At 45.3% G+C, this 23793-nt stretch overlaps 1 protein-coding gene across 1 annotated transcript; it reads left to right on the plus strand.

Annotated features, from left to right (window-relative positions):
- Positions 1-2843: 2843 nt before the first annotated feature.
- On the plus strand, positions 2844-21814 carry LOC147097040 (protein Wnt-6-like). Its single transcript, XM_085972795.1, has 4 exons — positions 2844-3200; positions 3826-4046; positions 6593-6879; positions 19995-21814. Exons 1-4 carry the CDS (start codon positions 3124-3126, stop codon positions 20454-20456), a joined length of 1047 nt encoding a protein of 348 aa, XP_085828921.1. The 5' UTR covers positions 2844-3123; the 3' UTR covers positions 20457-21814.
- Positions 21815-23793: the final 1979 nt, after the last annotated feature.

Below are 23793 nucleotides of genomic sequence, written 5' to 3' on the forward strand. Positions count from 1 at the left end.
TCATCTGTTTTTGTTATGTTGGTTATGTTAGTGGGGCAGCAATGTTGTTTGCAGGTAATTAATGGGGTTTAAATCTCAGGAGAAATGAATCTCATCTGTGCGTCTATCTGTAATGTTACTTAAAATTCAATTACTGGCTCATAACAATTGGGATGACTACCTCCGTGTGCCTTTACTATCCATTTATCAAGTCTGTTATGCTGGCTATAGTGCGGGATGAGACCTGTGATGCACAATGTATTGATGCCTTCTTGTAAAGAAAGAAAGATGTGCATTTCTATAGCACCTTTCACGACCACCGGATGTCTCAAAGTGCTTTACAGCCAATGAAGTACTTTTTGGAGTGTAGTCACTGTTGTAATGTAGGAAATGCAGCAGCCAATTTGCGCACAGCAAGCTCCCACAAACAGCAATGTGATAATGACCAGATAATCTGTTTTAGTGATGTTGATTGAGGAATAAATATTGGCCCAGGACACCAGGGAGAACTCCCCTGCTCTTCTTCAAAATAGTGCCATGGGATCTTTTACGTCCACCTGAGAGAGCAGACGGGAGTCTCGGTTTAACATCTCATCCGAAAGACGGCACCTCCGCCAGTGCAGCGCTCCCTCAGCACTGCACTGGGAGTGTCAGCCTAGGTTTGTGTGCTGGGGTCCCTGGAGTGGGACTTGAACCCACAACCTCAGCACTGCGCTGGGGTGTCAGCCTAGCTTCACAAAGGGCTTCAAAAACGAATCAAAGTTCTCCAGCCTAACCTCAGGAAGACTTTGCTTGCCCCGTGTGTCGGTGCTAATTCCAAGTTTTCATTTGCTGATTTAAGGGCTGCTGAACCCGTCACTGCCACTGTCTGTGTCCTTACAATCTCATATACAGACACTTTCCTCCCAGCAACACCATCTGCCCGGGAAGCCATTGGTGATGGATGGTCCTGTTTACGGTAAAATACCAGGGTGTTTGGGGAGATTATACATGTTGCATCCAACAGCCGATAAGCGCGACCTTTCCCTCATCCCTGGTAAAGGATTGTGCCATTGTGCTGTGGTTGCAAGGATGGAATTAAATTGAAATGAGGAATTTTGAGATTGTTGCAGGGGAAGGGGCCGCCGCCAAGCCGGATTTTGAAAACTTTTTTTTTATTGCTTTCGGGTCGTCTCTGAATCCCTGAAGCTCTTTCTCAGGTTTTTTTTTTAATATATCAACTGCAATGTGAAAGGACCCGGCCGTTTCCCTCGGCTCAATCATCATCATGCAAATAAAGGGATTACCAGTCAATCCATTTAGGGACCCCCATTGTAATGGGCCAGCGTTTAAAGATCCGGCCTCAAATTAGTTTCAAAACCGGCGGAAATATGAGTGGAATTAAATGCAATTCAGGTGTGGGAAATTCGAACGTTTGAAATTAGGATGGAATTTAAAATATTCGTTTTGTCTTTCGTTACTGCTATTTTAGAAATCGAGGGTTTCCGAACAAACAAATGAAAGGAGAGAATGTTAATAATCTTCCAGTTATCGCGTGGTTTATTCTGAAAACTATAGTTGAAAGAGTAGAGAAATGATATCCGCATGGGACATAGATTGACAATTATATCTCCCATGTACGCACATATGTGTATGTCAAATATATACATTAGTATATGTAAATTACATTTATAACGCAAATATATACGTTAGTATATGCAAATTACATCTATAACGCAAATATATACATTAGTATAGGCAAATTACATCTATAACGCAAATATATACATTAGTATAGGCAAATTACATCTATAACGCAAATATATACATTAGTATAGGCAAATTACATCTATAACGCAAATATAGACATTAGTATAGGCAAATTACATCTATAACGCAAATATAGACATTAGTATAGGCAAATTACATCTATAACGCAAATATAGACATTAGTATAGGCAAATTACATCTATAACGTAAATATAGACATTAGTATAGGCAAATTACATCTATAACGCAAATATATACATTAGTATAGGCAAATTACATCTATAACGCAAATATAAACATTAGTATATGCAAATTACGCATGTAAAGCAAATATGTACATTCGGATATATAGGTTATGTATGTTTATCAAATATATACATTTGAGTGTTTGCATGTCTACTCATTATATCTATATATGTGTCTGCTCGTCTGTGCTTTGTATCTATGTCTATCTGTCTATAGGTCAATCTATCTTTCTCTGTTTGTGTAAATGTCTGTCTACCTTTGTCATGATTTTAGATCCCATTAATATAACGGAGGTGTGGGGGGGGGGGGGGGCGGTGGTGGGGGGGAGATGATACTTGCCACTGGTCTCTGTTTTCAACCCTGGTTACTTTCGCCTCATGTGCGAGTTCACTTAATTTCAACCGAATAGGTTCACCTTAACTCGGGATGTGATCTGGGGAGATGTGGATCAGACTCGGCTAACACCCTAGTCTGATGCTGGATTACCTCAATGCCTTTTCCGACCGGGAGTTATTCTGCGATGTGTCTCCGAGCTCACCCACCCCCCTTCCCCTCCATCACTCCACACCTCCCTGGATATTTTATTACCAGTGCTCATTTCATATCTCTGACCCTCCTCCATTTATTCCCAGCTCCGAACCCCCTTTTCCCAGTCCTGATCCCCTTCCCCCCCGGGCACCGAACCCCTTGTTCCGGGTCAGATTCTCCGTAGTCTTGGCCAGTAAATGTCCCACTCCCAGCTCCAAGCCTTGACTCAATTGCCTCGAACTCTTCATTGTCTCCATTCCATTCGCACTCCACTCTCAGCCCAAGTGACCAAGCCTCGGATTAAACCCGTTCATTTCTGTTTAAGAGCCGGAGAGGGACGGGGCTGGACGAGGCGGTGTGACACGGAGCTGGCCCTCATCTCTCCTGGACACAGAGCAGAGAGAGAGAGAGAGAGAGAGAGAGCGAGAGAGAATAAAAACCCACCTCTCCAATCGGTGCGGGAGATGAGAGTCGAAGGGTGAACTGAGCGTAACGGGAGAGAGCTGTGTGTGTGTGAGAGAGAGAGAGAGGCCGTGAGTTGGGAAGTAGAGAGAGTGGGAGAGAGTTGAGTGGTTCTGGTTTCTGTATCCCCACTGCACTGTGAGCTGCCAGAGCGTGGAGATGCTGCCTTTCGCCGGAGCTCAACTCGGCTTATTCTTCTTTCTGTCATGTCCTGCAAACATCATCAGCCTGTGGTGGTAAGTCCGGGGGAATGGCCGCCCTCCTGTGATATTTGTCTTGTTAGAAGAAAAAAAGGGAGGGGGGGCGGTGAGATCTGATCACTTGGGGATTTGTAAAAGAGAATGCGGGACGGGTTTGTTTGGGAGAAAGATCAGGGAGACAGTGGCTGAGAAAGAGAGAGCGAGAACTGTGCTGACAACCTTTCCTTAAGCTCGGTGCAAGCAGCACCTGTAGCCGAGGTCTCCCAGAGAGAGTTCCCCTTAAACTAACTCAGGCGAGCTTCACTCAAAGCCACTGCGTAATCGGATTCCGAAATCGTGCCCAGTTAAGTCACTCGCCGCGGCATCAGGTCGATGCACACATTGAATTTCAAATAAGACTCTCATGTCATTTCAGTACCGTTTGCCGACTAGTTCTGGATCCAATCCCCTTTCAGTTTCCTAGCGAGTCGCAGCGGTGACCTGTGAGAAACCTTTCTTAACGCCGAGATCACCTGGCGTGTCCTGTGCTGTTTTTTTTTATTTTGGAAAGGTTGGTGGGTTGGGTTGGGTTGGAGGGGGGGGGGGGGTTGATTTAGTCTGCTGGAGATGCACCCTGTTCTGAATTAACATCGATTGTGCTGTATTTTCTTTCGTGCTGCAGGGCTGTCGGGAGCCCCTTGGTCATGGATCCCAATAGTATCTGTAGGAAGGCAAAGCGCCTGGCTGGCAAACAGGCCGAGCTGTGTCAAAACGAACCCGAGATCGTCAGCGAGGTGGCGAAGGGAGCCAGGCTTGGGGTCCGGGAGTGTCAGTACCAGTTCCGATTCCGCCGGTGGAACTGCACCATTCACAGTAGATACTTTGGAAAGATCCTCCAACAAGGTACAGACTCTGGGCATGGCCTGTCGACTCTGATCCTCGTGAGTTTCTCCCCCCCCCCCCCCCACTCTCTTAGTCCAGTGTTATTCAAACCAGGTATTTTAAGACTATTTGGAGTATTTGAAGCCACGGGGGCGATTCTGGCAGTTTGTCTATTGCGAGCCGAGACAAGGGGCCGCAGGGGAAAAGCGATCGGAATTCCTGACTCGAAGGAAAGAGCTGAATTCTGTTGCAGGTCACCTTGTTATGCGAGTGTGACTCGGAGACATCGAGACAAACTGGCGGACAGACAAAAAACAGAGAGAGAGAGAGGGGAAATCCGAGGCAAGTAGACAGAGAGCCAAACAGTCGGGGACAGAGAGAGTGAGAGAGATCTGAAATAAACAGAAATCAACCGAGATCGACCGTCAGACAGGTAGACAGACAGACAGGTAGACCGGTAGGCAGACAGGTCGACAGACAGACAGATCGACAGACAGGTAGACAGACAGACAGGTAGGCAGACAGGTCGACAGACAGGTAGACAGACAGACAGACAGGTCGACAGACAGGTAGACAGACAGACAGGTCGACAGACAGGTAGACAGGCAGACAGGTCGACAGACAGACAGGGAGACAGACAGCTCGACAGACAGACAGGGAGACAGACAGCTCGACAGACAGACAGGGAGACAGACAGCTCGACAGACAGACAGGGAGACAGACAGGTAGACAGGCAGACAGGTCGACAGACAGACAGGGAGACAGACAGGTCGACAGACAGACAGGGAGACAGACAGCTCGACAGACAGACAGGGAGACAGCCAGCCAGCGAGGTGAGAAACAACTGTATGAGCGAGAGGGAGAATGCAGAAAGAGATGGGGGTGTGGACTGAAGATAGAACGCTGCCCCTCAGAAAGCCTGTTTCATATTTATTCTCAATGTAGGATATTCTCAGCTTGGGCCAAGCACCGAGCGTTTCGGAGACTGAATACAACATGTCCTGCGAATGTAGAACCTCAGTAGAAGGGGTGCAATGTTGCAGCTGCTGTAAGAAATGTGACGCGACTATTTTTTCGTGAATCAATATTAAATATGAACGACTTATATTGTTAGATGTGTGTCGCATCTTTACCGCAGCCTCCCTCGCGGGGATGTCTGTGCCCATAAATATCCTCACGGGCTATTCGCTTGCTTGTACTGTGGCTTCAGACTGCAGTATTCCACTTGCCCCTATGTCCTATCCCCGTGTATCCTCAGTCCCCTCCACACCACCCCCTTCCCCGGGTTCCCCGATCGGGACCCTCTCTTCGGTTTGGTGCTTTCTATGTGAACTCACGCGCATTCAGTAACAGCAAGAAGCTGTCTGCACAACGCCTGCGAACCGTTGTTTCCATTTTTTTTTACGCTTAATAAATGACTCGTTTAGAGCAAGCCCAGACTTGATTTTTTTTTGACGACCCCTCATCCATTCCCGGAAACCTGCCACCCACACCACAAGAGGACAAATACCTTGCAGTGACTCTGAACCGCGAATGGGTTGGATCAAGCTATCTGTTACAGAGTGGGAGTGTTTTCGTTTGGACTGCGAGCAGAGCAAAAACAAAACCCACAGCAAAAGTCGGCAAAATCTTTAGCACTCGCCTTGTCCACATGTAGAAACTGCATTTGGATAAGAAGCAGATACATATTCATCGAGGTACCAGGGATAGGGAATTCAGGAGAAACTTCTTTACCCAGAGAGTGGCGAGAATGTGGAACTCGCTACCACAGGGAGTGGTTGAGGTGAATAGTATAGATGCATTTAAGGGGAAGCTAGATAAAGACATGAGGGAGAAAGGAATAGAGGGATATGCTGATAGGGGTGAGATGAAGAGGCGTGGAAGGAGACTCGTGTGGAGCATAAACACCGGCACAGACCAGTTGGGCCGAATGGCCTGTTTCTGTGCTGTACCTGCTATGCAATTCTATGCATATGTATATACATACATGTGTTCAGATATAATCCATGCATTATGTGTTAACATGCATTCACGTGCAATGTTTTGCATTTGGTACTGAGGTACCCGATTGCCAAAGACTGTGCCATATATTTATCTCCTTTCTGGGTCAGCCGGGGCTCAGTGGGCAGCACCCTCGCCTCTGAGACAGAAGGTTGTGGGTCCAAGTCCCACTCCAGAGACTTGAGCGCAAAAATCTAGGCTGACACTCCAGTGCAGTGCTGAGGGAGTGCTGCAGTGTCGGAGGTGCCTCTTTCAAATGAGACGTTAAACTGTCCGCTCTCTCAGGTGGGTGTAAAAGATCCCACGGCACTATTTCGAAGAAGAGCAGGGGGAGTTCTCCCCAGTGTCCTGGCCAATATTTATCCCTCAACCAAGAGATGATCTGGTCATTATTACATTGCTGTCTGTGGGAGCTTGCTGTGCGCAAATTGGCTGCCGCGTTTCCTGCATTACAATAGTGACTGCACTTCAGAAAGTACTTCATTGGCTGCAAAGCGCTTTGGGGGCATCCGGTGGCCACGAAAGGCGCTATATAAATGCAAGTCTTGCTTTCACCCTGTCTGCAGATATCAGGGAGACGGCCTTCGTTTACGCTATCACCTCCGCCGGCGTGGCGTACGCTGTGACCCAGGCCTGCAGCATGGGAGAGCTGCTGCAGTGCGGCTGCGAGAACACTCTGAGCCGGGCGGCTGGCTCCGGCCCGGATGCGGCCGCCTGGGAATGGGGAGGGTGTGGAGACGACGTGGAGTTTGGCTACGACAAGTCCAAGCAGTTCATGGACGCCGAAAAGAAGAAAGGCCAAAGTGACATCAAATCATTGATCGACCTGCACAATAACGAGGCAGGACGCCTGGTAGGTGCAGCTGTAAGATTTATTTATGGGGTGTAAATGATTTAACGGAAATATGTGTGTGGGTTGGGGTGAGATTTTCCTCTTTGTGCAACATGTGACACAGTCGCAAACCCAAAGGAGTAATCGCCTCCCTGAGTCTGTGTAACATTGGAGGAAGATTCCCTTTGCCTGCTTGGTGTGACCAAGCACTCAGCGTCCAAAGGAAACCTTCTCCCATTGTTCTGTGCCTTCTCATCGCGCCCTGTCAGTGCGGTTCACTCTTTATTGTCCGGGGCTTCATTGAACTTTGCCACTTGGTGTCATTATCCAATGACAACATCTCCAGTTCTGACAAAAAGATCACAGACCTGAAACGTTCACTCTGTTTCATCTCCCCACGGATGGTGCCTGCCCTGCTGAGTACTTCCAGCAGTTTCCGTCTTTGGATTTCAGATTTCCAGCAGTATTCTGCCTTTGTAACACTCCCAGTGTTGAATTCTTACTCAAAAGCAAAATACTGCGGATGCTGGAAATCTGAAATAAAAACAGAAAATGCTGGAGATACTCAGCAGGTCAGGCAGCATCTGTGGGGAGAGAAACAGAGTTAACGTTTCAGGTCAATGACCCTTCGTCAGAACTGGAAGAAAGCTGGAGATGGAACAGGTTTTTAAGCAAGTGCAGGGGCAGGGAAAGGGGGGGAGGGGAAAAGAACAAAAGGGAAGGTCTGTGATAGGGTGGAAGGCAGGAGAGATTAAGAGACAAAAGGGGTGATGGTGCGAGGCAAAAGGAGATGGTAATGGGACAAGTTAAGAAACAAAAGATGGCTCTAGAGGAAGTGTAAATGGCACCGGCAGAATGAAAGACAGCTGCCATGTGGGAGAGAGAAAAGAAGAAAAAAAAGATAGTGGCCGAGGTTATGGTCTGAAATTGTTGAACTCAATGTTGAGTCCAGAAGGCTGTAAAGTGCCTAATCGAAAGATGAGGTGCTGTTCCTCGAGCTTACGTTGAGCTTCATTGGAACAGTGTAAGAGGCCGAGGATGATGAGGTCCGAGTGGGAATGGAGCGGAGAATTAAAGTGACAGGCGACTGGAAGCTCGGGGTCACCCTTACGGACTGAACGGAGGTGTTCCACAAAGCGGTCACCCAATCTGCGTTTGGTCTCCTCAAAGTAGAGGAGACCACATTCTTGCTGTTGTGTGAACTCTCTCCCCCCTCCTATTGGTTAGATTTTATTTAGTTAAACATTTGAGGACATTTTTGCACCATTTTCACATCCAGATTTCGTTTGTGGCATTTACTCGGTGTTTACATGCTGAAATTTGTTGTAGTGACGGAGATAGAGTTCTGTATTCTTTAACTGACTAATTCATGTCAGACCGCCTCCCAAACTCCCTTTGCTTCGCCATCTTCCCATGATAAGGTAGCTGCTACGGGCTGGGGAGGAAAAGAATCAGAATTGGGTTTCCATGTCTGATCAAATCAGCTGTGATGCTTTTAATGGTTAAACGGACTGTTGACATTCACTGTGCAGGCTTACCCAAGAAGAATAACCACTTGAGGGACGTAGTGGAGGGCAGCTGGCACTTGTGGACCTGTTCCAGCAAGTCGGTTTGTTCAGGCGAGGAAAGAAGAGGTGGGGTGGAGGAAAAGAAAATTGACCAAAAAAGACATTCTAAAATATGCTTTGGGGCCCAACATATGACATTGGTGATAAATTTAGTGCTTGTGCTAAGGGCTAGCTCTTTTGATTCTATTCCCCCCGCCCCCCCCCCCCCCCCAGCTGGGTCAGCTGTGGCTCAGTGGGAAGTACCCTCGCCTCCGAATCAAGTCCCACCTCCAGGGACTCAAGCACAAAAATCTAGGCTCCCACTCCAGTGCTGAGGGAGTGCTGCACTGTCGGAGGTGCCGTCTTTCAGATGAGACGTTAAACTGAGGCCCCGTCTGCTCTCTCGTGGTGAGTGATCCCATGGCACTATTTCGAAGACGCGCAGGGGAGTTATCCCTGGTGTCCTGGGGCCAATATTTATCCCGCAATCAACATCACTAAAACAGATTATCTGGTCATTATCGCATTTCTGTTTGTGGGAGCTTGCTGTGCGCAAATTGGCTGCTGCGTTTCCTATATTGCAACAGTGACTACAATTCAAAAAGTACTTCATTGGCTGTAAAGCGCTTTGAGACGTCCGGTGGTCGTGAAAGGCGCTAAATAAATGCAAGTCTTTCTTTCTTTGCTACAGGGGGGAAATGAGAACGGTGTTATTAAGACTGCAATATGTCTTGTTTGTCTCTCAGGGAATCACAAGGAGACCGTTCTGCCCGTCATATCTCTTTGCTAGCTCAATCCAAATCGAATCCCACTGCCCTGCGCTCCCCCGCCTTTCTTTGCTTCAGGATATGGATCTAATTTCCCCCTAAAAGCTGTAATGATCTCTGCGTCAACTCATCTCTATGGCAAAGCATTTCATACCCTGACTCCGTGTAAAGAAATGCCTCCTCACCTTTCTCCTCACTCCTGTAGTTAATGGCCCTAAATTAATTGGTCACTGACCCCCGCAAACCCAACGAAATTGTCTCTCTTTATAAGCTTCCGTTAAACCGCCTCTGCTCCAGCGGAAACAGTCCCAGTATCACGCGTCTCTTCGCAAAATAGTTTCTCATCTGACAAAAGCGACCTGTTTAATCCCAAAGGTTGGCGAGAAATCTTAACACGTCCACTTTAAAAGTAAGTATGCTGTTAATAGATTCTGTGGATTGCATTTAATTACCGTGTTATATCACCAGCCTGAGTTAGAAATGCATATAAACGGGTTGCATAATAAATATCGAGCACACAATTTGAACTGTGCCAGAATAGGTGAGTATTATTGGTCTAAAACACAATTTGTAATTGGCATGGTGCGGGATATTGATACTGAAAACGACAGTAAGAGGGAACTAATAGCATTTAAGTAATCTGTCGCGATGCACTAAATAATATCCCAAGAGATTAAGCTTTGGGAGAGATTCCAGTGGATTGTTCTGGTCCAAAACCAATTTAGATAGATAACCAGTTCCTCCCCACTGTTGTTAGTTCCCTATATGAAAAGCATATCTTTTGATAAATGCACGTGTCAAACTGAAGGATTTCAGTGTTGCGGATTACGCACCTCCTCTTCCGCACCCCTGACCAGGCCAGGACTGTGCATGGGTTGCCTTTTGTTTCAGAAGCTCTCGTTCGATCCTTTCTGGTCGAGGTTGTTAACTTAATGCCGGTCGGTGACCAACCTGAGACTGTCTAAATGACTGTCTAGAAACCCCCCTAAGAAGCTGCAGTGCAGAGGAAGCTTTTAATCCCACCGGCCTGCACGGTATGGGGACAGTACTGGTGTTGTAATATATTTAGAGTTAATTTAAAACTTGGATACATTTCTTCAAATAAAAAAAATTGCTTGGGCCCATCGACGTGATTTTCGACGTCGAACCCAAACGGCGGTTCTTTGTAAAGTATAAAGTATGATATGAAGGCCGGTAGGAAATGAAAAAAAAGTCAACGAATGCAGTGTAAATTGAGATGTACGAATACTTAGCAATCCTTCTAAAGAGGAAGAGTTTTAACCAGAAGACCAAATATAAGCCCATATAAGTGCAGATTTGTAACAGGGAGATGAGTAAATAACACCTTGGCCCAACAAAAGATGGACAAAAGCTAGAGACTAGTTGCCAGGTCTGCCAGATGGATGCTGAGGGGATATTTCCCCTAGTGAGGGTATCTAGAACTCGGGGTCATAGTTTCAGAATAAGGGGTCGGCCATTTAAGACGGAGATGAGGAGGAATTTCTTCTCTGAGAGGGTGGTGAATCTGTGGAATTCTCTACCCCAGAGAACTGTGGAGGCGGATTCATTGAATATATTCACGGCGGAGATTGGCAGACATTTGAACTACAGGGGAGTCGAGGGGTACGGGGAGAGAGCGGGCAAGTGGAGTTGAGGCCAAGATGGGATCAGCCATGATCTTATTGAATGGCGGAGCAGGCTCGAGGGGCCGAATGGCCCACTCCTGCTCCTGTTTCTTATGCTCTTATGGTCTTAGTTATTTAATGCCCACACAGGCCATAGCAGCAAACCATGGGGAAACTCAGTGTCCGCTCTCAAACCCTGCATGGGACAATGGCAATCTCCCGAACTACATCCTTTCTGCTCCAGCTCCATAAACTACAGGACTTCTTTTTACTACGGGAGTGTATTGGTAACGAAGGAAGTGTTTATAACTGGACACAAGATATGGAACAGACTTGAAACGCTGACTCTGTTTCTCTCTCCACGGATGCTGCCTGGCCTGCTGAGTGTTTCCAGCATTTTCTGTTGTTATTTCAGATTTCCAGCATCCGCAGTATCTTGCGATTGTATATGGAACAGTTTATTAGGTGTAGATGGATGCACCTTCTTCATTCTCCCTCTATCATCGAGAGGGCCAGTCCAGTTCACCGGACAATCTCTGATTATTTAGTCAATACGTTTCTCCAATGCTAAAATATCAAACATACAATCTTTCAGTGTTTAGCAGCGACGCATTTTAATACCTGTTTATGGTCAGTTTTCAGTAACTGCTGCATCCACTCATCTTCAACAGGGCTGCAATGTAACACTGATTTAAATTAAATCTTGTACTTTTATTAAATGTTCATTTAAACATTGTTCTTGAAATGGTGTAAAAGATGTGTCTACAAGGCCAGTGTTAATTCAAACTCTAGAAACACCACTTTGCAAAATTATAATTGTAGAACCCACTAAAAGTTAAAATAATGAACTTCGGGGCAATCTGATTTATAGGAAACTGAGGTGAGACTGGCAGAAACTAATATTGTTTTGGACACTTACAGGTATTAGAAACAGGAAACTTTCTTCTCATCTGCCTGGGTTGGATTCAAACCCAGAGGTCAAGAACGGTGTTATAATTACACAGTCCCAACCCAGAGAGAGGGGTGAAAGGACAGTGATCCCAGTAACTGTGCTGTTCAGTCCCTTCTCAGCAACAAGATAACCCCAAACTGCATTCCAATCCGAATGACAGAGGTGAAAGGACACTGTGCGAAAAGATATGTTAGTACAGCCCCACTCGTACTGTTCCATAATTGAAATGTGCCAGTGAATAACTGTGTTTATTATTCTCTTCAGGTCAGAGGTTGTGAGGTGATGGTTTTCAAATGATATTTTGTCAGCCTTTCGATTGGTAAACTGCTAATTGTGGATTTTTACGGTTCTCTCCTAAATTAATTTCAATGGAAGGAAACTCAGGTGGTGTGAACCTCCCCACCAGATTTCCCTTTCTACGCTCTGCCCAGGCAATGCTTAATGCCCAGACAATAAACACGAAAAACTACCCCAGTGTGCCCATTGTATATCATCTTTAATCCTCATCACTTCACTCTTGTACCTTCTTAATAGTCAATCTTCTTGCTCAACTAACTTTCAACATAAGTCTGTGGCACCATAACTTAAATATTTTCTTTCTTCAACCTTCATGATCTAATTTTCACACCAGTACAATGCTGTTGACCATACATGACACTTAAACTTCTACTTCTTATTTCTAACTTGATTTTCGGGTTGCCTGGGAACAATTTCACATTGTCAAAGTCCTCTAAACCTAAACACTAAAGAGGAAAAAATGAACTAAAGCAAAAAAAGGCTAGAAATTTGTGTTGGAGATATTATTCTTACTGTGTTCTTATGCCATTCCTGTTTAGTGTCAGCCGGGGCTCAGTGGGCCTCTGATGTCAGAAGGTTGTAGGTTTCAAGTCCCATTACAGGGACTTGAGCATCATAAATCTAGGCTGACAGTCCAGTGCAGTGCTGAGGGAGTGCTGCACTGTCGGAGGTGCCGTCTTTCAGATGAGACATTAAACTGAGGCCCCGTCTGCTCTCTCAGGTGGATGTAAAAGATCCCACGGCGCTATTTCGAAGAAGAGCAGGGGAGTTGACCCCGGTGTCTTGGCCAATATTTATCCCTCAATCAACATCATGAAAACAGATTATCCGGTCATTATCACATTGCTGTTCGTGGGAGCTTGCTGTGCGCAAATTGGCTGCTGCATTTCCTACACTACAACAGTGACTACACTTCAAAAAGTACTTCATTGGCTGTAAAGCGCTTTGGGACGTCCTGAGGTCGTGAAAGGCGCTATAGAAATGCAAGTCTTTCTTTTTGTAAACAGTCACCCATTTAAAATAATCTGGTTAATACCTGTATTAAAATGGCAGAGGACATCATACCAATGTGTTAAGTGTTGGTCTGGAGATAAAAGCAATAGTAATTTCTAGGTTCAGGACTTATTAGCAAAATAACTACTGAACACAGAAGAGTTGTATAAGAGGAGACAACAGAAAAACAAAAAATGGCATAACCAGTAGTTTTTTGTTTATTAGAAGCCATGACAGTTAAACAGAGATTGCGGTGCATTTATAATCAACTACTTGTGGGAAATGCTAAAGTTGCAGGAAAAAGGCACCCTTCGTAAGTGGTTTAATGTTTGGGACTTTTAATGTCCAATATGCAATTAAACTTCTACTTTTGCGAATATTTACAGAGCTGCAGAGTTTATAGAATTCAGGTGCATACATGTTCACAACGAATGCCTTGAATATCTGTAAGAAGTCACACAACACCAGGTTATAGTCCAACAGCTTTATTTGAAATCACAAGCTTTCGGAGCGCTGCTCCTTCACCTGACGAAGGAGCAGCGCTCCGAAAGGTTGTGATTTCAAATAAAGCTGTTGGACTATAACCTGGTGTTGTGTGACTTCTTACATTTGTCCACCCCAGTCCAACACCGGCACCTCCACACCTTGAATATCTGTAACATGCTTAATAGTTAAGCTGTTTACCGATTCAAATCCTGCTGAAATATTTTAATCAAGTAATTTTCAAAGAACCAAAATCCAGTGACAGGTACAGCAAACTTAGGTAATCTCATTGCAAAATGCATAACAGGCCTGAATGGAAACGATTGAAGGATAGATTGAAGTTACTGATGGACCTGATATGTAGATTGAGACACAGAAAATTCATTGTCTCAGGTCAGTGCCCATGTCTACAGAAAGAGCCAACACGGAGAATTTATGATTCTCTCGATTACTAAATACAGGTAAAGTAATTCGATGTAAATATTTGCAATGTTGGACTTTAAAAAGAGCCGATTGCCTGTGCTGCACTGTGCTGCAGATATGTGTTTATCTAGAGCAATCTTTTGCTGTCAACTGTGAGTGTGTGGTTGTTAAGGTAGTCAGCTCGTGTGGGGGTTAAGAATTCCTGTGGGCGCGATGTGTAGCAACATTATAAATGTGGTGGTGAAGATTTCCTTTGTTTACTACATCTAGTGAAATCATAAACATTGGAACACATTATTTTAGAACACATTTTTGCAACATGTAAATATTCTTTTAGGACATATAAATATGTTCTTTTAGACCATGTAAGCACAATCTTTTAGAACATAACCAAACACAATCTTTCGAAAACATTTTTGTACGTTCTCTTACACAATCTTTTAGAACACATTTTCTAGAACAGGAAACATATTCTTTTACAACACATGAGCATGTTCTTTTAGAACATATAAACACAATCTTTTAGAACACATTCTTTTAGAATATAGTTTTGTAATTTTAAAGACTCTCTTATGATAGATAAACACATTCAACTTTTAGGACATGTAAACCTAATTTTTTGTAGAACACATTCTTTTCGAACACAAATTATTTGAGAATACACTTTTTGAACATGGAAACATTCTTTAAGCGCATGTCATTCTTTTAGAACACAATCACATTATCGAACATATAAACACATTTTTTAAGAACAGTCATACATGGCGATTTAGAACTTTTTTTTGGAAAGTACAGAAACATATCTTTTAGAACATGCTCTTTTAGCTCACATAATTGAGTTTGCAATAAATGCCAGAGGGAATCTCCAACATGGATTTAGAGTGTTGTTGCACAGAGTAACCAGAGGATTTCATGGGAAAGAGTTGCAACTGTGGGAGGGGCAAATTTGCTCTGGTCACTCTGTGTTAGTGACTGCAGAGCATAGGGGCAAGATTTTGTACATTCATTATCTGTCTTCAAAAAATAATGCATTTATAATTTCACTATAAATAACAAGCAGGGGATGCCAACACGTAGCAACCAGAGCAAGTCCCCACACCCCTCCCTGCCGCTGCCATGGTTATGTAATATCTTGCAAAAGACCTGATATAATGTACTATTATTACTCCCAGCTTCCCCTCACAACCTTAGAAAACTACCTACTCCAGAAATTTCCTATTCACCTGTGACCTCTATAAATAACATTAAGCAAGGTGTCAGCCTTGCTCAGTGGTAGCACTCTTCACTCTGAGGCAGGAGGATTATGTGTTCAAGTCCCACTCCAGAGACTTGAGCACATAATATAGACTTGACACTCCAGTGCAGTGCTGAGGGAGCGCCGCATTGCCGGAGATGCCGTCTTTCAGATAAGACGTTCAGCCAAGGCCTCATTTACCCTCTCAGGTGGATGTAAAAGATCCCATACGAGGAAGAGCAGGGGAGTTCTCCCTGGCGTCCGATACAATATTTTCCCCTCAATCAACGTTACTAAAACAGATTATCTGGTCATTATCACATTGCTGTTTGTGGGACCTTGCTGTGCGCAAATTGGCTGCCCCGCGTTTCCCTACACCTTACATTACAACAGTGACTACACTTCAGTGGTACTTAATTGGCTGTAAAGCACTTTGGGATATTGTGAAAGGTGCTATATAAATGCAAGCTCTCTCTCAATTAGTGCCTAGTTAAACATAGAACAGGTATTTCGTTATAGAAATTATTTTGATCTTGGCCCTTCTCTCTCTCTCTCTCTCTCTGTCTGTGCACGTGTGCTTTTTGAAACGTTATCTGAATATGTATAAATATATACAGATACAAAGTACATATACTAGTCGCTTACTCATGGCAAGATCAAATGTAATCTTGGTGAAATGGGGTTAGGGGCGGGGGGTAATTGGACTTGACGTAATTGAATCCCCATTCTAAAGTGATAAATTCCTGTGCCCACATTTATGATGAAAACTGCCTGTGTAAACGTGTCACGCTGTAATTACACCTCCCCACAAGTTGTTGTTTTTATTTTATCTTCGCGCTCTTCCCTTGGAGAATAGTATGAAGTAGTGGAAGGGTTCTCAGGCTGATTGACAGTCTGACAGGCCCGATGTGAGCACCCCTCCATGGCCCAAACCATTTTTATACCATTCCCACAAGTGATGGCACTGCAGCACCACCACTGGCAGGAGGGTGTCATTACAGCATGACAAGTTTAGATTTATTTTAAAAACTGCACTTATATAGCGCCTTTCACAACCTCAGGACGTCCCAAAGCGCTTTACCGCCAATTAATTAAATTCAATTTTATTTGCCATATGTAACTAGTACAATGGAATGCTTACTCCCCGTAGGGACACATCAGCTATTCTTACAGCCTCCTCCTCACTGTTGCCGGCTCCACGTGTGGTGGCCTGCTTCTCCCGCTCACGATCCGACCTCTGGCCACCACGCCCGGCTCTCCCTCCTCCCAGTCGGACTGCGAGCTTCCCGCCAAGGAGCTGCCGGCCGACGTGCTGTAGCGGGTCATCGTGGCTGCTGCTGCTGCTCGTTGCGCTGCGCTGCCTCCGCCCGACTCGCCGAACACATCGTCGGGATGTAAATGCTCCGGTCGCCGCGGCCTCCTCCTCACCGTCGCCGGCTCCACGGTCCGACGGCCCGGGGCCTGCTTCTCCCTCTCACGGTCCGGTCTCTGGCCACCATGCTCGGCTCCCCTCCTCCCAGTCGGAATGCCTTCCCGCCGAGGAGCTGCCGGCCGACAAGTACTTTTGAAGCGTAGTCACTGGTGTAATGTAGGAAATGCAACAGCCAATTTGCGCACAGCAAGCTCCCACAAACAGCAATGTGATAATGACCGGATAATCTGTTTTTTTAGTGATGTGGATTGAAGGTTGAATATGCCAGGACACCGGGGGTAACAACACTGCTCTTCTTCGAAATAGTGCATGGGTTCTTTGATGTCTACCTGAGAGAGCAGACGGGACCTCAGTTTAACGTCCCATCTGAAAGATGGCACCTCCGACAGTGCAGCACTCTCTCAGCACTGCACTGGAGTGTCAGCCTGGATTTCTGTGCTCAAGTCTCTGGAGTGGGACTTGCAATCTTAACCTTCTGACTCAGAGGTGAGCGTGCTACCCACTGAGTCATGCCTGACACTGTGATTGACAGTTTCCATTATAAATCTGGACATAGGAAGTTTTCATCGGAAAAAAAGTTGACAGGAAGTGCACGCAGACAATTTAAAAATCTATGTATTAATAGTCGATCTTCCAGGGCATTGCACATGTGGAGTGCTGGCCAAGTGTGGTCTTCAGATGGGGCAGAGTTAGAGGGTGGGGGTAATTGGACCAGAGCAAGTAGATGTAATTCAGTCCCCATTGTAAAGTCATAGGCACTATTCTTATTTTTATATTTCATTATATATTCAAATGTCCACATTTATAATGGGGAATGCCAATATAAACTTGTCATGCTGCAATTATGAAGCACGGTGGCATAGTGGTTAGCACTGTTGCCTCACAGCGCCAGGGACCCGGGTTCGAATCCGGCCTCGGGTGACTGTCTGTGTGGAGTTTGCACATTCTCCCTGTGTTTGCGTGGGTTTCCTCCGGGTGCTCCGGTTTCCTCCCACAGTCCAAAGATGTGCAGGTTAGGTTGATTGGCTATGATAAATTGACCCTTAGTGTTAGGGGGATTAAATACGTGGGGTGGGTGGGATATGGGTTGGTGTAGGGGTTATGGGGATCGGGTGGGATATGTGTCGGTGCAGGCTCGATGGGCTGAAATGGCCTCTATCTGCACTGTGGGGATTCTGTGATTCTGTGAATTACACTCTCCCACCAGTGGTGCCACTGCAGCATCTTCACTGGTGTTGGGGGGGGGGGGTACAATTACAGGGGCAAACTTACATAAGTAGTTTCCATTACAAATGTGGAGATAGAAATTATTAATGAAAAAGTTGACAAGAAGTGTGCACAGGCTCAAAGTATTTTTTTAAATTCGCTTATGGGATCTGGGCGTCGCTGGCAAGGCCAGCATTTATTGTCCATCCCTAATTGCCCTTGAGAAGGTGGTGGTGAGCCGCCTTCTTGAACCGCTGCAGTCCGTGTGGTGAAGGTACTCCCACAGTGTGGTTAGGGAGGGAGTTCCAGGATTTTGACCCAGCGACGATGAAGGAACGGCCGATATATTTCCAAGTCAGGATGGTGTGTGACTTGGAGGGGAACTTGGAGGTGGTGGTGTTCCCATGCGCCTGCTGCCCTTGTCCTTCTAGGTGGAAGAGGTCACGGGTTTGGGAGGTGCTGCCGAAGAAGCCTTGGCGAGTTGCTGCAGTGCATCTTGTAGATGGTACACACTGCAGCCACGGTACGCCGGTGGTGGAGGGAGTGAATGTTTAATGTGGTGGATGGAGTGCCAATCAAGCGGGCTGCTTTGTCCTGGATGGTGTCGAGCTTCTTGAGTGTTAATATAGATAGGCACATATATTTGTGTGAGCTTGCACTTATGAATATGTGTGCCTCTATCTCCAAGCACAACTGCTTGTACATATTAATAGCTATATTTGTATGTGTGTTGGGGAACCATGTATGTTTTGTTCTTTCTTAAATGGAAGGCCGTATCTGGTCCAACCTTTCCGTCGCCAGGTAACAATGTTCCCAACTACACATTCAACTCTGCTGTACTTACAAAACAAATTCTAAAGTACTTCCAGTTGACCAAGAGGATGGTGACAGTAATGCAGAGGTCAACTGCCTTCATCAGCTGGTAGTTGAGCTGAAATGTTCCTTGAAATAAAATCGAGAGTTAGCCACTGATGCACGATCAAAAAGACACTTTTATTGAATGTAAACTTAATAAATCGAACACAAACTTTGAGGGCGATACTTCCTTATTCACCTCTTACAAGATCACCTTCCTCTTAAGTTGACTTTTTACATAGAATGACATAGATTTACAGCATAGAAAAAAGGTGGGAGGAGGCGCGTGTGGAGCATAAACGCTGGCATAGACCTGTTGGGCCGAATGGCCTGTGTCTGTGCTGTAGACTCGATGTCATTCGGCCCAATGGATCTAGGCCGGCGTTAATGCTGCACACGAACCTCCTCCCACCTTAACTCTATCAGCATATCCTTCTGTTCCTTTCGCCCTCATGTGCTTATCTAGCTTTTGCAACGTTCCTTATTTTAATGGAATTTCATCCTTGACACTAACCACAATGTCAATGTCCCAGTCTGGTAACTGATGTATAACTACAATTTCTTGCATAGATCAAACTTCCATTCCTTCCAGTCAATTGATTAACTGCAGTGTTTGTCTCAGTGGCAGTAACCCTGTATTAGCCCCAGGGGTATGGTAGCATAGTGGCTATGTTATTGGACTAGTAAACTAGTAGGCCTGAAGTAATAATTTGGTGGTGGTGGGACATGAGTTCAATTCCCACCATAGGCAGCTGAGAAATTTAAGTTCAGTTAAATAAATAAAATCTGCCATTCTTACCTGACCTATACGTGACTCCAGGCCACCCAGCAATGTGGTTGATTCTGAACTGGCTCAAAACATAGAAGATAGGAATAGGCCATTTGACCCCTCGAGCCTACTCTGCCATTCAATGTGATCATGGCTGATCATCCAAATTCAGTACCCTGTCCCTGCTTTCTCCCCATATCCCTTAAGAAATATATCTAACTCCTTCTTGAATATATTTAATGAATTGGCCTCAACTGCCGTCTGTGGTAAAGAATTCCACAGGTTCACCACTCTCTGGGTGAAGAAATTCCTCCTCATCTCTGTCCTAAATGGCTTACCCCTTATCCTTAGACTGTGACCCCTGGTTCTGGACTCCCCGACCATCGGGAACATCCTTCCTGTGTCTAGTCCTGTTTGAATTTTATAAGTTTCAACCACCTTCATAAGGGCAATAAATGCTGGCCTTGCCACATCCCATGGAATAAATAAAAAAAATTAAGGCATACCTGTTAAATTTTTGTCTCTCTCTCTTTACTTTCCTGTTTAATTGCAGACAGTTAAGAACTACATGAGGACCGAGTGTAAATGCCATGGCTTGTCCGGCTCCTGTGCGGTCAAAACGTGCTGGAAGAAAATGCCTCATTTCCGCGAGGTGGGTGATCGCCTCTTGGACCGTTTCAACGGCGCCTTCAAGGTGATGGGTGGCAATGACGGCAAGACGCTGATCCCGGTGGGGCACAACATCAAGCAGCCGGATAAGCAGGATCTGATCTATTCCGCAGAGTCTCCCGATTTCTGTCTGCCCAACAGGCGGACCGGCTCGCCGGGGACGCGGGGCAGGGTGTGTAACGGCACAGCGATGGACGTCAGCGGCTGTGACCTGCTTTGCTGTGGCCGGGGACACTGGGACCAGACGGTGAGCTTCCAGGAGAACTGCCAGTGTCGTTTCCATTGGTGTTGTGTGGTACAGTGCAAGCAATGTACTATTAGAAAGGAGCTCAGCGTCTGCGAGTAGCCAGAACGCAAGCCCAACAACAAAATAAGATACACCTGGAACTTACGTAAGACTTAATTACAAAAAAAACATATATTATCCAAAGAGCGAACATTTTGGATGGGAGGAGGAGGAAGTTACAACTCGTATCTGCAGGAAATTCTCGCTCCAGTGCAAAGATCCCAGGCAGGAATATGGACTCGGAACAATGGGAGAGAATTACCTGGCGTGTCCCTACAAGTTTGAAGGATTACAAAGAGTCGGAAAAGGAACCATTTTTTAATGACTGCAATCCATCTTCAGATCCATAACGAGAACATTCATCAATTTTGCAGAGTACAAACCATTGTATCATAGAATCATAGAAATTTACGGCACAGAAGGAGGCCATTCGGCCCATCGTGTCCGTGCCGGCCGACAAAGAGCTCTCCAGCCTCATCCCGCCTTCCAGCTCTTTGTCCGTAGCCTTGCAGGTTATGGCACTTCAAGTGCATATCCAAGTACTTTTTAAATGCCAATAGGGTTTCTGCCTCTACCACCCTTTCAGGCAGTGAGTTCCAGACCCCCACCACCCTCTGGGTGAAAAACGTGCTCCTCAAATCCCCTCTAAACCTCTGACCAATTACTTTAAATCTCTGCTCCCTGGTTATTGACCCCTCTGCTAAGGGAAATAGGTCCTTCCTATCCACTCTATCTAGGCCCCTCATAATTTTATACACCTCAATTAAATCTCCCCTCAGCCTCCTCTGTTCCAAAGAAAACAACCCCAGCCTATCCAATCTTTCCTCATAGCTAAAATTCTCCAGTCCTGGCAACATCCTCGTAAATCTCCTCTGTACCCTCTCTAGTGCAATCACATCTTTCCTGTAATGTGGTGACCAGAACTGCCCACAGTACTCTAGCTGTGGCCTAACTAGTGTTTGATACAGTCCAAGCATAACCTCCCTGCTCTTATATCCTATGCCTCGGCTAATAAAGGCAAGTATCACATATGCCTTCTTAACCTTGTGGGGGAGGGGGGGTTTATATTACTTATAGCATAGAAGAACTATAAACGATTAAAGGAAATCATATATAATTTCTGACTGAACACATATAGAACTATTTTTGTATTATTGTAAAATGTCAAAAGGTTTTGTCAACCCGGCCCCGTGGGTCATTAGAAAGCACTGGCCAGCTCAATGTGTCAGGAGGAGGTTGAGCCGAGCATTGCAGCATGGCTTTCTAATGTTCGTAGAGTTCATGCTAAATAGCATTAGGTGTGAAAGTGGGTTATTTAAAAAAATGTTTACTTTTTAGATCAACTGGTTTATTTTACATTTATCGGGTATTTGTACAGGAAATATAGAAAATACTGCATAATAAATGGAATGGAAAAGATTTCAGTCTTGCCCACCTTGTTGGGTGTGTCTGTGCAGAGTTTCTGTGTCTGCGTGCACGAGCCCTGAGTAGGGACGAAAGTGAGCATGTGCATGTGTGAATGTGTGATTTTGTGTGTCTGCATGCATGTGTGTTTGTATGTGTGCATGTGTGCATGAATGTATGGATGTGTGTATGTGTGTATGGATGTGTGTATGTATGCATGTGTGTATGGGTGTGTGTATGTCTGCATGCATGTGTGCATGCATGTGTGTATGAATGTGTGTATGCATGCATGTGTGCATGCGTGTGTGTATGGATGTGTCTGTGCATGCATGTGTGTATGGATGTGTGCACACATGTGTGTCTGTGTGCATGCATGAGTGTATGGATGTGTACATGCATGTGTGCATGTGGATGTGTTTATGTATCCATGCATGTGTAAGGGGTCGTTTTAACGAGCTTATGGTGTGCTAGATCGGTTTTGATTTCGCACTGCTCGTGAGTGGTTCTGAAGCGCTCCCCCCTCACCGGTTCTAGACACTGGGCTTTTTGCCAGACAACCTTGATGTGTGGCCCAACTTGTGACTCGGAAGACAAATGGATCAGGTGAGACAAGGTGAGTTTTAAATCAGAAATATCTTTATTTTCAAGGAGAATAAACACAGAGAATGCAAGAATCAATTTAGACAAAAATCATTAGTACGTCTCCCAATGGGAACTAAAATTTAGCACACAAGGAATAACTTTGACTATCTTAAATCATACAACAATTCTTAATCAGCGGTATACTAAAATGGGGGTGGGAAAAGCACACGGACACATCGAGGGATAAATCACACTCCTGAATTACAAAACCCTTAATGTTACAAACCCTCCCGTTGCTAAAATATACCTCAACTAGGTCAGCTAGGTAGAGTTGGGCCTTTATGCTCACCAGAGTTTTAAAACCGTCCTTAATCTTGGTACTCCTGTGACGTCCGGGATCTCCGATCTTCCTCATGGGACCGGCTCCTGAACCCGCTCTCCTGCACAATCTTGAAAGTCCTCCGAACTCCTCGAACCGTCTCCTCTTCCGCTCGGCCTTCGAACTCCTGATGGTCTTGGATCTGGACTGAACTTCTGAATCTGCTCTCCTGCACAATCTTGAAAGTCCTCCGAACTCCTCGAACCGTCTCCTCTCCACTCGGCCTTCGAACTCCTGATGGTCTTGGATCTGGACTGAACTTCTGAATCTGCTCTCCTGCACAATCTTGTGGGTCCTCCGCGCTCTGTCCTTGACCTCGTGTCTGTGTGAATCTGTGATGAATCTGTCTGAATCTCACTGAATGAATCTAGCCTGTTAGAATTTCCCTCAACAGTTATACTGTTTCCTTGTCCTTATCTCAGCGCCAAATCAGGGGTTTTCTTTTGTCAAGGTAATGGGCAGGCTGCTTTGACAAAAGCAAGTACTTTATTTTAATGTCTTGTAAATGAAACTGATGGGATCTGTCCTGTGTCCCTCTGAGTTTGGTACAGATAATGGTTTTTTTTTCTGTGCTCAGCGATTTCAGAGATGGGTTTGCGTTTTGCTAGCAATTAGCGCACCTCCAGGTGCAAATACTTTTGTTTACGAGTTCGTTACTGCTGTAACCATATTATCATATCAATAGCTGTAAGTTCTGGAATCTTCTAATCGGTGATGACTCAGGCCGCTGTAAGATACTGCTGGTGTGTCCTTTTGAACTGAGCCATGAGAACTGCCAACTCCATCTTGTGTTCTCACAATGTGGCCATTTCAGGGGTTTTACCAATCTAGACTGGATTTTCTGGATTTTGCGAATCCTACAGTCCCCCCTGTGATACAATGAACATCTCAAATCGTCTTTGTATCATGTGTCTTTGGGTGAGCACAAATCCGTTCCCTCCCCAACTGACCTTCCCCGTAGTTTACCTTACTATGGAGTGTACCTCGCCACGCACTATCCTCATTCCGACAATGAAGTTGAGTAAACATCTC

The sequence above is a fragment of the Somniosus microcephalus genome, chromosome 33, assembly GCF_052327205.1.
Source record: "Somniosus microcephalus isolate GS21.2 chromosome 33, FLI_Smic_1.0, whole genome shotgun sequence".
In the NCBI taxonomy this organism is placed as follows: domain Eukaryota; kingdom Metazoa; phylum Chordata; class Chondrichthyes; order Squaliformes; family Somniosidae; genus Somniosus; species Somniosus microcephalus.

Excerpts from the sequence above, each read along its gene's own strand:
- LOC147097040 (XM_085972795.1), top strand. The coding sequence starts at position 3,124 with ATGCTGCCTTTCGCCGGAGCTCAACTCGGCTTATTCTTCTTTCTGTCA. Across the intron at positions 4,047-6,592 it reads TGGAAAGATCCTCCAACAAG|ATATCAGGGAGACGGCCTTC; the intron begins GTACAGACTCTG and ends CCCTGTCTGCAG. Across the intron at positions 6,880-19,994 it reads ATAACGAGGCAGGACGCCTG|ACAGTTAAGAACTACATGAG; the intron begins GTAGGTGCAGCT and ends GTTTAATTGCAG.